Source organism: Cheilinus undulatus, linkage group 13 (genome assembly GCF_018320785.1).
Source record: "Cheilinus undulatus linkage group 13, ASM1832078v1, whole genome shotgun sequence".
NCBI lineage: Eukaryota > Metazoa > Chordata > Actinopteri > Labriformes > Labridae > Cheilinus > Cheilinus undulatus.
The window spans coordinates 29503095-29519357 of NC_054877.1; the positions used below are offsets into that span (position 1 = coordinate 29503095).

The following is a 16263-nucleotide window of genomic DNA, read 5'->3' on the forward strand; positions in this document are numbered from 1 at the left end:
TTGACATATTATAAAAAGCATTCACCCCTGTCGATGTTTTACTCTTTTATTGATTTTATAGATCAATCATGATCAATATCATTTGGCTTTTTTGACAAAAAACACTCTTTAATGTCAAAGTGAAAACAGATTTCTACAAAGAAATGTAAAAAAAAATGTAATGTAAAATAAGTGATTGCATAAATATTCACCCCCTTTAAAGTGAGTGACCTAATTCAACAGAGGTCCAGCCAATTGGTGCTAATAAATCACAATTAGTTAAATAGGGATCACCTGAGTGTAGTGACTGTATCTCAAGTAATTGTAGTATAAAGACACCTGTGTCTTGAAGTTCCAGTCATAGATTAATCAGTATTCATGGCTACCATTACACCATGTAGACAAAAGAACACTCTAACAAAGGTTATCGAAAAGCATAAGTCAGATATGATGAAATAAGATAAGAAAATCCTTTATCCAACAATGGAGAAATTTACAGTGTTTCAGCTGCAAAGAGGATAGCAGCACAACAGGGGATGGATACTAAAAATTTTCAAACATCCCAGGAGTTAAGTTGAATCCGTTATCAAGAAATTGAAGGAATATGGCACATGTGTAAATCTGCCTACATTAGGCCATCCTCACAAGCTGAGTGACCATGCAAGAAGGAGACTAGTGCGAGAGGCCACCAAGACATGACTACTCTGAAGGAGTTACAAGCTTTGGCAGCTGAGATGGGAGAGACCCTGCATACAACAACTGTGTTTGTGGAAGAGTGGCAAAGAGAGAGCCATTGTTGAAGAAAACTCATTAAATCTTGACTAGAGTTCCCCAAAAGGCATGTGGGAGACTCCATGGTCGAGTGGACAGAAAATACTGCATATCACCACAAACACGCCATCCTCACTGTGAAGCACAGTAGTGGCAACATCATGCTCCTTGGCCCTGGAGAGCTTGTAAAGGTAGATGGTAAAATAAATGTGGCAAAATATAGGACAATCCTATTCAGAGAAGATTTAAAATCCAGCAAGACAATGACCTGAAGCATACAGCAACACGAAAGCTACAGAATGGTTTAAAGACACTGAGGTAAATGTTCTGTAGTTGCTGAGTCAAAGTCCAGACCTCAATCCAATAGAGAATCAGTGGTTGGATATGAAAAGGGCTGTTCATGCCTGATCCCCATGCAACCTGACAGAGCTTGAGCGGTTTTGCAAAGAAGAATGATGTAAAATTGCAGTGTCTATATGTGCAAGCCAGATAGTGACCTATCCGCACAGACTCAGTGCTGTGATTTCAACTACAGGTGCATCTACTAAATACTGACTTGATGGGAGTGAATATCTATGCAGTCAATTATTTTACATTACACATTATTTTTATCAAATTAATATTGCTTTGTAGAAATCTGTTTTCATTTTGACATAAAAGAGTGTTTTTGTGTGTGTCAAAAAGCCAAATCATGGGGCGTGCCGATAGTCGAGTGGTTAGGGCGCGCCCCATGCACGCAGGCGGCCCGGGCTCGAATCCGGCCTGTGGCACCATTTCGTGCATGTCTCTCCCCGCTCTCTTCCCCGTTTCCGAATCTATCCACTGTCCTCCTATCTCTAATAAAGGCATGAAAAAGCCCAAAAATAAATCTTTAAAAAAAAGCCAAATTATATTGACCATGATTGGTTTGTAAAATCAATTAAAGGGTAAAACATCCAAAAGGATGGATACTTTTTACAGGCACTAAATCTGTTTCACAAACCACATGTAGCAGGACTGTTAAATGTCAAAGCAACAATTGAGTTTTCCTGCTCAAAAGTGGCATCAAAGTTGAATTAAAGAAATACTTGTGTCATTCAGGATTCACTTTACATTACTGTCAGCCCCCAGAGAAACATACAATATAAAATACTTTTAGTTTTCAAAGATAAAACCAGTTATAAATGAACTTCTCTTACATTGGGCAACTTTACCAGATTGAGTTGGCTTACTAAAAGTTTCAAAATGGGAGCCTTTTGACTCCCTGCTCTGTTTGTACCAGTGGACTACAATTATAATATGTGTCTACTTCTGCCTGTCACAGCAGTAAAATGACACTTAAACATAGTTGCATCAGTACAAAAAAATTAACAATGCTAGATGTAACCTTTTAAAGGCTTTCATTGTTTAACAAAATAAAAAACACTTGAGTTGCTTTTACTACAGTAGGGGTAAGAATGAAAGATTTTTTGTATTGCTTAATCTGTTGAAGCAAAGCGTCTGAGTGCTTCTTCATTTAAAGATGAATGCTAAACCCACAGTGACACTCCAACGTGCACAAGATGCTCAGTAATTACTAGTAGGCTTCACTGTGACAAATATAAAAAACATCTCTGTGGGAGCAAGCCTGAGAGAATCTCACATAAAACATTTACAAGACAGCAGGGAGCAGGACAGAGAGGAAAGACAGAGTGGGAGTGAGGGAGGGATAAGAGGAAGGAGGAGAAGAGTGTGATGAAGGCAGTGGAGGAGGTGATTGTATCGCATGCCTGGAGGGACAAAGTGGGAACTTTAATTTAAAAAATAGGGGGACTGGATTTCCCATCTCAGTGGTGACTCCTTTTAGGAAACATGATGTTTGATTCATGACCAAGGGGACGCAGTCGTTTTAAGGCTGTTTGAAGGAGGGGATGAGGATTTCTCTGCAGCCCAAACATTACATAACAGGGCTTCACTGATGCAACCCCGGTACAATGCTCAACGCCTCCAAACATCATACAGATGCAGAGGACTCCGCAGTCAGCCCGCCTGCTGCATCCCACATGCTAAATGAATCTCAGCATTCATCACCCATATGCTGGCACACTGGATCTCACTGCATGAGAAATAACCAGTGTTGTACAATGTTCAAATGAATGTTCTATTGAAGTTTCAACTTAAACAAACTCATTTAAAGATGGGAAATGCTGCTTAGTATGCCTAGAGAGCAGAAACAGGAGGAGAGGTGAAGTATGTTGGGAAAAGTGAGGTTGAAATGGAGGGAGGAGAGAGAAGGGAGGGTGGAGCAGATGAAGATCAAGGAGCTGCATTTAGAGGAAGAGACGGAGAAGAGGGCCTGGGAGGGAGCCAAGGTTGAAAAGGAAGATGAGAAGTGCAGGAGTGTCAGGGGAAAGCAGATGAAAAAGAGCAGGAGGCAGTTGTTGGAGGAAGAGGTGCGGATGCAGAAAGGAAGAGCTGCATGAAACAATGCAGGAATAAAGGGCACTTCAGATGGAGGAGTGTAAAAGAAAGGATGGACAAAGGCTAATGGTAAGCAAGACAGGAAACAAACAAAGATGCACTCAAGAAGCTAAAGTGAAGAGTAGAAGAAAGGGGGAAAGTAGAGAAAGAAGCAAGGGAGCTGGAGATACAGAATAGAGAAAAATAGAGAGAGAGTTTCGTGTGAAGATGATGAAGGACTTACAACATGAAGTCTTGCTCCCAGCTGGGCAAGTTGCCCCTGACAGCAATGGTTGTGCTCTTCACATTTTGTACCTTTAGGGTCACGTAAGTGTTGAACTTCTCTGTTAAGGAGAGAGAAATGAAGACAAAAAAGCATTAAAATGAAACACCTCTGCTTAACACATTTAAAATGCAGTCCCAGTGAGATAAAGATGTTACATTCTACAGAATAACTACCTTCAAATCCCTTTATTTCCATTCATGAGTGCAGCATGTAATATGTCTGCAGACTGCTTAAACATTTATGTCAGATAACAGTGAGCCTATCCTCCCTGTGTGATCTACCTCTTTTTATTTCCAGGATTCCAGGTCTTACCTTGGGGTCCATCCAGCTTGGCTTTCTTCACTGTGGGAACACAGAGAGGGACAAAGTCACACATGGGAACGCCATCTGTTTACACTTATAAAAGCCCCTCCTCCTTTTACAAATCAAACAGGCTAAATGCATCCTTATGATATATTAAAACAGTGAGTTTTAATAAACTGTAAATGCCACTTAAAACACCCAGAGATAACTGTATAAACATTATACTGACTAAAATGTATTATATTTTATCCATACTTACACTTAAAGAGAGTTAACAAATCAATGATATTGTAACTATACAGCAGATATTGGCTGAATGCATTCACTCTTTTTTGCATTTTAAATAAGGTCCAAGCATGTTGGTACTGTGTGGTGGTAAATCACAGAAACAAACAAATGCTGGACATGTGGCTACTTTTATCAGTATGGGATACAGAAAGTGAAAGTCGAGCTAGAGTTGTCAAGATAATAGAATTTCAAACTTTGATACCTGGGGGGAAAAAAATCAAATAATATTGATACGGGTGCTAATTTAGCTCAGTTTGTAGCCCATATATAGAGGCTAGAGTCTTTGACACACTGGTTGTAGGATCAATTCCCTGTATGGAGCTGATTGGAGTATGTCTCCCCCACTCTTTCTCCCTATATTTCCTGTCTCTCTTTAGCTGTCCTGTCAAGATAAAGTCAAAAAGCCAAAAGAATATCTTGAATGGATTCTATGGATTAATTCCTCTCCTACAGACCTGTCCTAAAAAACTAGCAATTTTTAAAAGTTTTGATTTTAACATACTATCAATCATTATAATAAACGATTTTGTTGTTCAGAAACACACAGAACCAAAAGGTACCAAAGCAGTGTTAATTTCGCCAACTACAAACAGGGCTAAAATGTTTGTTGATTACATTTTTTTCCATGAGGAAGACAAGACGAGGGGCCAATTCCATTTCTACCCCTTAACCCTTCCCCTTCATCTACCCCTTCCCCTTGCCCTTGAAACAGAACGGCAATGGGTAGAGGTGAAAACCTTCCCATAAGAAATGAGACAACACTTGATTGCTGTTCATCATCAAACATTGCCAATAAACAGCTGTGTCATCAGAGGCGACAATAAAGTTTGACCATCTCGTTCATACCATGGATCTCTGTGTTGATCGTCTCTATTTATTTTTACAGTTAGTAGCCCTTGTTTACATGTGTATAACTTCAATCCTTAGTAGCTAAAGATTGAATATATGAGAAAACACAGCAGTTGTATTTTCTATAAGCAATGCAGAAAATATTTACATTTATGTGCCTCCTTGATAGTCCATTGTGCCATTTCGCAAGTGAATGCAGTGCATGGTGGGAATTTCATCATGCCTCTTGGTTTCAAGTGCGGTCCTGAAAAACCTTTGTTTCAAGGGCTATGTAGCCCTTGGCCCTTAGCCCTAGCCCTCGATTCAAAAGAGAATTGGGATACTCCTTCCCCTGAAATGAACACGCAAAACCAAGGGGAAGGGCTAATATAAGGGCTAATGGGTAGAAATGGGATTAACCCTAAGATTAGCCAGAAAATAGTTCCTTGATATTAAAAATTATAACTAAAAGTAAGTTTAGTTTCTGTCACAGACACTATAAAAAGACTAAAATGTTAGTGCTGGACTGTTGGATGTTCAAAATCCACATTTCTTCACTGTGCATAATCAGTAAAAACACAATCAGAGATTATGTAGAGAGCAGGGGTAGCAAGTAACTTATTAAATGACTGTCACTGAGTACTTTTTTTAGTACATTTTGAAATCAGTACATTTACTTTTACCTAAGTAAGTTTTAATCAGAGTAACTGTACTTTTACTTGAGTACAATACTCCAGTAGTTTTCCTACCTCTGTTGACTTCACAGTAGTACTTAGAGAGAGAATAATTCTACAGCACACCCCAAAACAGCTGTTGTAGCAAAACCTGCAGAGTTGATATCTCAGGGTTAAATTTTTCAGAGTTGATTTTAAAACCCAATTTGTCATTTTAACTCCATTCTGAGTGAAAATCTTTTGTGTTAAGAGTTATTTGACAGTTTTGATCCACTGCGTTAGTTCAACTCTGATCAACTGATCCAAGCTCTGCCCACTGTGATTACAAATCTGGGGGGATGTGTGGGCAGAGTTCCCCATCATGCTCTTTGGCAGTTTTTAGATGTATTTATTTGTATTTAAATGTTTCCTGTTGTACAGTGATCCTTGCTGGGGTTAACCTTACAAAGCAGATGGATACACCCGTTTCCGTGTTTCTAACTGGTAAATCCATCTTGCAAAGCTCCTGTCTGAACTGTTTGAAAGTAGAAAGTGACAGGACCAATCAGCGTCGAGGGGCAGTACTTTCAGGTGCGGCAGGATCGTGACGTATGCAAGCAGCAACAAGAGGCCAGAGCAATTATGGTGGAAGGCATCTGCATGGATGCTGCCAAAGTGCTAGTTTTATCCAAGAGTACCTTGATGCAGACAAGATGGCCGACATACATCCAATCCATACAGGAAGTCTCAACCGGAAGTCCATACGTCTAAGGTTAGGCTTGGGCATTAAAACCCAAGTGGTTAGGTTCAGGGTAAGGCAGTGGGGAAGGTGATATATTTGGGATCCAGCACCAAGGGTTAGCCTTAGGCGCTGGCAGCTGAGCCTAACAAAAAGAAGAAACTTCCGCTTAGGACTTCCAGCATGGATTGGATGTATAGCGATGCCCATGTCGGCCATCTTGACTGCAGTTGGGTCCCTCTCATTTTATCAGATCTTCATGACATTTCTTTGTTAGAAGAAAAAACAAAGAACAGCAGTGAGTTGCTTTACTCCTTCAGTAGGGGCGCAGCTCGGTAGCAGCTTCGTCACGTGTTTTGTTGCTCTGATTAGCCCGTAAAGATGTGACAGAACATTCATCCAATCACCCTCCAAGTTTTTTGTCAAAGGCTCTGCCCTTTTCCAAACGCTGTCTAGAAGAGGTTTACCAGATGGATGTGTGAAACACATCCATCTGGTGTGCTAGGTTATGCTGGGGTTCTTTTGCCCATGTTTCTGGTGGATTATTGCTGTTTTTGATGTGAGACACCTATGCACTATGAGTGAAGCTATCTACTGACTTAGAGTTCTCGCCTGTAACTTTAGGTGTTCCTAAAGGACGCATAGTGCGTATCCTTTATCAGTATGCATTGCTTTGCTATGAGGTGGACTCTCTGCGTTGTTCTTTCCAGAGGAGACCCACCTTGCCACAGAGTTTCAAGAGTTTCTGCAGATGTTGTTGTGTTGTAAAATATGTAAAACTTTCTAAAGTGTAGTTTAACTAGGCTATATGTGGTGAGCTGACTTTACCTGAACAACCTCAGAGATCTATTCTCTTGTTGTTATTGCTAGTAAGTATAGATTATATTTAACTGTACAATTCCTCAGTAGCTTCTCAGTACTTAAAGTAAAATTTATAGTAATTACATTTTGTTACTTTTACTTGAGTAGATTTGTAGATCAGTACTTTTGCTTAAGTAAGTTTAACCAAAGTAATTGTACTTTATTTGAGTAAAATAGTCTTGTACTTTTTCCATCTCATATTGAAAGCCATATGTTAACATTTCTTTAGTATTTTCTATTAATGCCTTCATGATAGTGTTTTACATTTACATTATTTTTACAATTTGATCAAAGAAATAAGTTTAAATAAAATAATTATTTGAACTTAAAGAGATATTTCAGTATTTCTGAAGTTAGGCTGTATATGATACTTGGCAATACTAGAGACTCTAGCCTCCAAAAATCTCAGTCTGTTTTGCCTCCTTTAAGATGACTTGCTGGTTGAACTGGCAGGGGCCCTGAGAAATTTAGGGGTAGGTCTTGCAGGACACAGATGAACATTTTCTACAGATGGAGACTCAGTGGGAAGAAAAAGAGAAAAGAAAAACTTTAAATCTACAGACTAAGACCTAAAATAAACTCTAACACTGACACAAACTTTGACAACCAAAAACTTTCTTTTAATGCAATTTCTTTTTGAGCCATTTCTTCCATCAGTAAACACTTAAACATACCACATCCAAGTCACCTCTGTTATTCTAGCCTTAATGGTACAGGCACAAGGAAAGCATAGCAGGATTTTTTCAGTACAGTTAGAGCTCTCTCTCTCTGCAGCACTTTCGTACCAGCTTTGACGTAACTCACACATACATTTTTAAAGCTCTACTGCCCGCTGCTCTCCACATGCTCCAGCAGATACCCACAGCCCACTGCAGGTGTTTGCACACCATACAGAACACACATGAATGTATTAATAAAGTGCAACCTTAATATATTGCTGTATAAGCCTCCTGACACCTTTATTGTCCTCAGAGAAATATGATGCGACTGCCTATTTCTACTTCTTTCACATTCCTCTCCACAGATCATCAACATTATAGAAACCACAAAAAGAAAAGTTGATGTAAAATTCCCTGAGTCAGCAAGGGACTTTGTTCAGCTGATTTCTCACTACTACGTCATATTTCTTTGATTCAACACACAAAAGAGGCTAAATCTGCAGCTTAAGTGCCCTTCTGTTACATCAGCAGGCAAAGGAGCAAGCACACTGTGACTCACGTTTACCTCTCATAAAACCTATTAATACCTGCTTCCACTCACACCTCAGCAACTGTAACACTGTGTGAAAAAAAACAGTAATGCTCTAACGCAGCATCTCTACTGACGTCCACTTCAGTCCTTAAATAGCTGTAGCTGTGATAAGAAATTGAAATAATTCAATGCTCTGCAGAAGAAACAGAGCTATGTTTTCAACAGGACTTCACAGACTTTAGGCAGACTACATCAGAGCCTGCTTTTTGCTGTGTTTTAGTGCCAACACTAAAAACAGCCCTGGAAATATATCAACACAGGAGGAGGATCAATAAAAAAGGAATTGGATTTTCGACAGTGGAAAGCTGAAGCTTAATAATAGCACACGATCATAAATCTCTCTGACAGGCTGAGTTACAATTCACTAGCCCTGCAAACAATATTTTGTCACAACTGCATGGATCTAAGCAGACAGGCGACACACATACAAATACAGTCCATGTTAGTGCCATAACTCACACGGATTTAGCCTGTGTAGAGCTGTAATGTTAGATCAACCAGCTATAATGCTGGTTATGGGTAAGTAGAAGAAAGGCCGTCTGTAAGGGGGGGATAAAAAGGAAAGCTTTCTGGGGGCCAGCCAAATAGGGGGCCCATGGAGGTCAGGAAAATCATGGCCCATTGCAAAGTTAACCTGTGATAACTGTATTTTATATTGAACCTGAATAAATACCACTTCTATCAGCAACAAACAATGATTTTTATTTATTTATGCTGTAGAACAACATAGCATTTTCAAATTGAAAACCCGTTTTCTCAAAACAGAAGTACCTTTTCAATTTGTAATGTTAACAAAGTGAATGGGGACACTGAACTGGACCTAATGTTAGACTTCATAGCTAAGCCATGGTGTGCACAAATGGCAGGATACCCAGTTATGAACAGAAGGAACTGAAATAACTTTAAGGGAAAAACAACTAGAGGATAGAGACAGAAAATGGCAATCATGGATTAAAAGTGGCAGAAATTGGGAGATAAGTGGTGAAAAGTGGTGAAAGAGTGGCAAAAAAATAAAAACTAGAAATAAGAATGGTGACAAGCAGTTGAAAAGTGGGAAAATGGGTTAAAACTGGCAGACATGGGATAAAAATAGTAAAAATTGGCAGATACAAGTGGTAGATATTAGTGGTAAAAGAGTGGCAAGAATTGGTTAAAAGTGGCCCGAAAAAATAAGAGGCAAAAAGAGGATAAGCACCAAGAATGGTTTAAGAAAGAAAAAAAGTTGCAGGAACGGGTGGTAAAAAAGGAGTTAAAAAAGTGGCAAAAGCTGGCTTAAAGTGGCAAAAATGGGTTTAACACAAGTATTTGGTTTGAAGTAACAGATGGGGTGGTCAATTGATGAAAAGCTGTTAAAAAAGTGGCAAAATGGGTTAATAGAGGCAAAAATGGGCAACTAAGGCAGCGAAAATGGTTAAAAACAGCAAAAAATGTCTAGAAGTTGCAAAAAAAGTGGGTGCAAGTGGTGTAATGTGGTAAAAGAATGGCAAAAATTTGTTAAAATTGCCAAAGAAAAGGGTTTAAAAGAGGCAAAGGGACAAGCACCAAATATAGGTAAGAAAGGAAAAAAGTGGCAGAAAACCGTTTGAAAAAACGGTGAAAAGAGGATAAAAAGTGGCAACAAACTGGCTTAAAGTACCAAAAATGGTTTTGAAGCAGCAAAAAAAGGATACACACCAAATATGGGTTAAGAAAGTAAAAAGTGGCAAGAATGGGTGGTAGAAAGGGTTAAAAGCAGTAAAAAGTAGCATAAATTGGCTAGAAGTGGCAACCATAGATTTAATGTGAAAACAAATGTGGAAGTCTGGGTGGAAACAGTGATGAAAAGGTGTTAAAAAAGTAGCATGAAAAATTAGAAAATCAGAACCCAACAATAGCTTGACACACTTTTCAGCTCCAAAATGAATTGTTAGCCAGGACACTAGCACCATTGCTACTGATCCAACACACATGCATCCATCAATAAATCACAACTGGGGAGGGACCATTCACTGGGTTTTTCAGGGGCCCAGCCAATTCTGTGGGCAGGCCTGAGGAGAAGCCTTGGTTGAGAAAACAAGGTCAAGACAATAATACAATCTATCAGTGGCTTATTTTATAGGACATAACAAAATCAAAGGGGCTTTTCCGTTCTTTAATCTGGGATGCACAGTCTGCAAAGGCCAACAGTAAATTCTCTTTTTTTGGCAGACTTCTGACACAGCAGACTCTGACTTATGGGAATTAAGCTGATTGCCAAGAAAACAGAAACTCAACAGGGGAATCAAGCAAACCCTTTGGCTTGAACTGTCAGGGAATGTAAAAGAGGCAACGGAAGAGAGGAGTTCAGCCGTCAAGTGACAAAACTGTCGGGTGACACAATTCAGACAGGCAGTGTCTTAGTTCTGAAAGATCACATGCAGTTCCGCAGTAAAGTCCTTGCAAATGCTGACAGAGACATTACACTCCGCAATCAAGACATTGAAAAAGTGATCTTGGAAGTATGAGGAGTATCTGCAGGGAAAAGAAGCCAAGATTTTTAGCTGTATCTGTGTCTGGATTCTGCTTTGTCTGCAGATGCTTCCAAAGAAATGCTGCCTATTCAAGAGGCACAAAGTACTGTGGAGGTCAGAAATAGCTCCAGTCAGGTAAGCATGAATGATGTAACAGGAACAGAAAGAGGGTTCTCAGCCAAGCCTTGTAGTCTACGACACTGACAGCCGCAGCCAGTGTTTATGAATGAATAACGCTCTGGGTCTTAATGACACTGGGGACTGACTCAGTGCAGGGACAGTCAGGTGGTGGACATGACGGGAACTGATGAGGTGGGGCAGCATCCATAATGGGCCTATGTATGAAAGGTGACTTTGAAACGCCATTATCTTTCCTTTTATACCCACATTATTCCACCTATGACGAACATGTATGACTTGGGCAAACCTTGATAAATAACTGAATAGAGTTATACTGATTGATTAAAGCTCCTGTAAGGAACATTTGGGTCAATTTTTAAACAAAAAATCTCATCCATCATTGTTCACAATGTCCAAAATACACTCACAATTAATCTTTTGCATGGACAATGTTTAAAAATCAGCATTCTGTTAAGCTCCTCCTGCACCTTTCCCTGTAGAGGTGGGTTTAGGTAAAATACTATAAAAAAGAACCAGTCTTCTTCTAGAAGGTCTAGTTTGTGCCTCATAAAGATGCATTAGTGTATATTAGTCTGTTTCATAACCAGCTTAAACCACCACATTGAGTCTTTTAGGTAGGATCTGCTCTGAGGTATTCTTTGTCCTATTTGATCAAAAGCTCAATATTTTACGGGTTTTGGACCTTACAAGCAAGCTTGAGCAAATCGTAGTCAGACAGCAAAAATTAATTGGTATGATCCCTGAATAATCTGCCAGCTGTTTCCTCCTGAGTTTTGTGTTGAAAAAATACCAAAAACTGTTAAAAACACTCATAACACTATCTCAAAGAAGGATGCATGTGTAAATGTGTTGTCTTGACTGGGAAATACTCCCAAACTCAATGATAGTCATTATACTCTCATAAAAAGTAGGCAGCAAAAATCCCCAAATGGCATTTATACTTGAAAAATTACTCATCAGTTTTCAAATGTGTTATTTTCTTTGCATGAACTCATTCTTCAATTGACCTTTTATTCCAGTTTGAATTGGGATGTTCTACTTCACCATTTTATGCAGCTTATAAACCAACAGTGATCAATAAATTGAGCAGTTAAGACAATCTGCAGCTGTATTATTCCTATAGAGTCAAGTGACTCAAGTGAGTCAAGTGTGGCAAATGGTTAATTCAAACCTTGCAGGGATGTCAATTCAACCTCTATCTTTCCATCAATAGCCAAGACACGTAAGCTGGAGGACCACATAATGCGTTTTAAAGGGATCCCCTCTCCTATCTGCGTCTTGAATGTGACGCTGGAAGTGGTGTGACTGTGCGAACAATCACACCAGATGCTTATTCATCGCATTAAGAGGCAACAGTGTCAGCAGCATCAGGTGCTTTCTGGGATTCTGGGAGGAGAGGAGGAGGTGACGCATCGCTTCAGGGAAAACGCCGAGGAGTGACGAGCTGCACCTCGAGCTGAATACGAGTATTCCCTCACGACCACAGCAACGCGGCAAAGCGGTGCGGTGCGGTGCGGCAGCGTAAGCGGCAGGGGCTTTTCCTCGTCGTCCTCCCCCTCCTCTGACTGCCCACGCATGAATGAACACATTGGATGACACACAGAAATCGCAACAGCTCTCACCAAGGGTGGAAACATTGGATCTCCTTCTCCATGTAGACATTTATAGAAACTCGGAAAGCCCTAAGCATGTTTGCTAGTGTTAAAAGTCACGACTGGGCTAGCTTAAAACAATCTTGCATCCCTTTTTTAAGCTGTCACAACTCATTTGTCGTTTTATGAAGCTAACAATCAATGCCACAAACATGTCATTAAGCAACAGTCCCATAAAAGTATTTTTAACTGTAAAGGTGTTCTGTTTCCTCTCAGACAAGCGGAGCAGTAGCTGTGTGATTTTATGACTGCTCAGCACAAACGGTCCGCTGCTCGGGATACACATCCACTTTTCTACAGGGCTGATAGCCCGCAGGCTCTGTCACACAACTGGTGCAGTTTACACGTGATCAGGTGATACTTTAATAACAGCAAACATTTAGGCTTTAAATGCCCCTTCATTCTCCTCCCTTACCTCCTACACACAGCAGGGACATCTCTGATAGCGGCGTGAGCGTCCCTGGCTGTCCTCTAGTGAGTGCTCCGTGATTTGTTTGGTCAGTCCGTTGGTCTCTTGGTTACAAAAAAAAAAACTGGAGTCAAACCGTTACCCCAAATGTCCCCGGAAATACAACATATTGTCAGCGCTCGTGTGTTTTCTTAGAGGAGCTGTTGCTCTTCAGGCAGGACACACAGGAGTGAATTCCTCGCCCCCCTCTCTCCGTCCTCCTCTGCATTGCCTCAGCTCTCCTCCGCCGCTGCTCCTCCTGCGCGCACAGCCATCTTGTTTCAGCAGCAGCGCCCACCGCGCGAGGACAGTTCCCCCGCGCCGCCCTGACGTCAGAGCTGATGAGTAGCAGGCAGAGAGAGAGAGAGAGAGAGAGAGAGAGAGAGAGAGAGGAGGGCTGAGGATGGGATGGAACTGTATTAAAACCATCCTACCCTGTGTAACGCGCTCAGTGAAAGCGGCGAGGGATTTCATTCATTGTTTTCAAAGTTGCACAGCATTTTTTCTATTCCTTATAGTGACACTGATTGGCCAACGTTGTGCAAAGTACACTGTGTAACGTGTAAATTATGACTTAGTGTGTTAGCAAAGTGATGACTTTGCAAGATATAAAAAGCCTTCAAAACACAGAAAGAGAATATGCTTGTGTATTTATATCTGTTGGTTTATGTCCTACACTTTTAAATTTACATTCAGTCCTTATCACAGCTAAACAATCAAATATGGGATGGCATCTTCGTTTTAATTTTCATATAAAAAAGTGTTTCAAAATTGAATACAATCAAGTTCTACTTTACAGCTCAACAAAAGCTGACACATCTTATAAATAATCTGATGTAGCTTTTGAAATGATATTAAATCTTTATTTCTACATATTTTTAAAAGGCAACTATGGGGTGGAAGAACATATTTTGGTTTCAAGGTCATGGAATCCAAATCCTTAAAGTTTCTTACCATAAATATTGTTGAGTAGCTATCATTTTCACAAGACTTTGCTTGTGCTCTTGTATAGCCCTACACTTAAGAATGCAAAAATGTGATGAAGGAATACAGAGTTCACTTTAAGCCTTAAGGTAATATAATGTAATTCAAACACCAGATCCAGTCTATGTGACCCAGTTAGGGGTTTTCTCAAAAGTGACCTCCTCAAACATATCATTGCAGCGCTGGACTGAGAAGAACATTTGACCTTGTTTTTTGTGTGTGTGTGTGTGTGCAAATGGTCCTCTACCTCTGTTCAAACATAACACAACTACACTGTTCCCTCATCCCCTTTAACAGGTCTATCAGACTATTCCCCCAAACTCTCTCAAAGCTTCCAATTTTTCATTAAAAGGGGCAACTGGACTTGCTAGAGGTTCTTGAAGATGTTTCGCCTCTCTTCCAAAAGGCCTCTTCAGTTCTAATGTTGACTGGGGCCAAAGTTGGAAATTTAAGCCCTTGTTGGTCATCCAGCTGTAGAAGAGGCGGGTGGTCACCCAAAGCTGTTAAGTAAATACAACAGACCAGAGTTTACCAAAGTGTGGCCCGAGGCCCATTGGTGGGCCACAGAGGTACTATAAGTGGGCCGCAGAGGATATGCACTGTAACTAAAAATTGTTTTAGATATAATAATAAATAAATTATGTTTTATAGCAATAAACAGTAAATAACTTGATTAAATGTTACTTTTTAAAAAAATTTTAAGTAACAAAGCACAGACAGATGTTTTAACTCATGTCACCTCAATAACATTTATACATATGTACATATTTTGAAATGGTGTGTACAATTGGTATCACAATTAAACTGGAGTTGGATTAACTGATGACACTCCATTACAGATTCTACTATGCTGCTCACCTCCTGACTTTAAGAATTTATTAGTGTCTTTGGAAACATTAATACCACATAGGAAGAGTTTCCCAAGCCATAAAGTCAATTTACAGAGATAAATATCAGAAAATAACATTTGAGTGACTTTGCTATGGTTAATTTAATGGTAGTGGCATATCATTTGTCGATTGAAGATAAAATCCTCCGAGCCCTAAAGAGCAGTGGCGCACTGGGAAAATGCCCTGTTTGCCAAATAACCTATCCAGCCATGTATCACAGTAATATGAAGAATGAAAACAAAAGGGCATGATTTTATCATTTAAGTGCAAAGCCAACTATGTCCCGACCTATATAACGCCAATACTGCAAAGACAGTGTCATTAATATGGTTCTAAAGGTTTTCTGTCCCTCATAAATTTGGTATATCATTTTTAAAATGCAGAAGCGTAATTATCTTTTACTTGTCTGATCCTGTTTCTTTGTCTTTCGAACTTACAGCCTCATGTTAAGTTTGTTTTCTCTGTACACTGACCTGCTCACTGGAAAATTATGGCACTGTTTTGACAACTTCAATACATCTGGCCAGTTATTGACAGAAACTAAAATACTATTCATTATATTTTCTTAAATGCTGCAGACTGAGAAGTATACGTATTTCATTGCTCACTCTTTATTCAGTGATAGTTTATACTATCACTCCATTATGATTTGCATATTCTTACTCTTTACTAAATGACCTTTTATACATTTCTATTATCAGTGCAGTTACTTTTGCTCTACTTTTGAAGGACTTGCCTGACTCATTAAGCCCTTTTTATTTTAGTGACCATATTGTAAGTCAACTAGGTAAACTTTACTTTTTTGCAATTATTTTTGGTAAATGTATTAGCATGGTACCATTCCAGCAGTTTCATGTTTGCTGTACTTCTCCAAAATGTCTCTTTCCAGTGGTTAGCTTGTCATCAGGTCGCCCTGGTTCCCTAACACTTGTTGACCTGGGTGATGACTGAGCTTATATCCATGGTACAGGCAGGTAGCATCAAGGCTCTATCAGACTCACTAAACATGGCTCCACAAGAACAGGCCTTAAGTACAAGACCAGCAAAGGCCAGGGTCTATCATTTCAGACAGGATCCCAGGTGTCGGCTATGCCCCTTACAGTGCAGCACGTCACAGCAGGGTGTATGATGCAAGCTGGCAAAGCATACATGGAGTGCCATAACCAAGTGACTGGCAAGGTATATGGAAACATCAGTGCTGAGTATGGGCTGGAGGCCCCAAAATGGAACACACCTCCAAAGGGTGTCAAGTATGCCAGAGCTGAGGTCCCATGGGAACTCC

The 16263-nt window shown here is 39.9% G+C and overlaps 1 protein-coding gene across 4 annotated transcripts in view; it reads right to left on the reverse strand.

The window, feature by feature from the left end:
• The window catches only part of LOC121519896 (protein unc-13 homolog A-like), a 55945-nt gene extending 42559 nt beyond the window's left edge, over positions 1–13386 (reverse strand). For all 4 annotated transcript variants that reach the window (XM_041802998.1, XM_041802997.1, XM_041802996.1 and 1 more), the window contains exons 1-3: positions 13075–13386; positions 3767–3796; positions 3413–3512 (exon numbers count right to left, since the gene is read on the reverse strand). In XM_041802998.1, the coding sequence (XP_041658932.1) occupies positions 3413–3512; positions 3767–3796; positions 13075–13096 (152 nt within the window). In that variant the 5' untranslated portion in view covers positions 13097–13386. The remainder of the gene's footprint in view (positions 1–3412; positions 3513–3766; positions 3797–13074) is intronic.
• Between the last annotated feature and the right edge of the window lie 2877 nt (positions 13387–16263).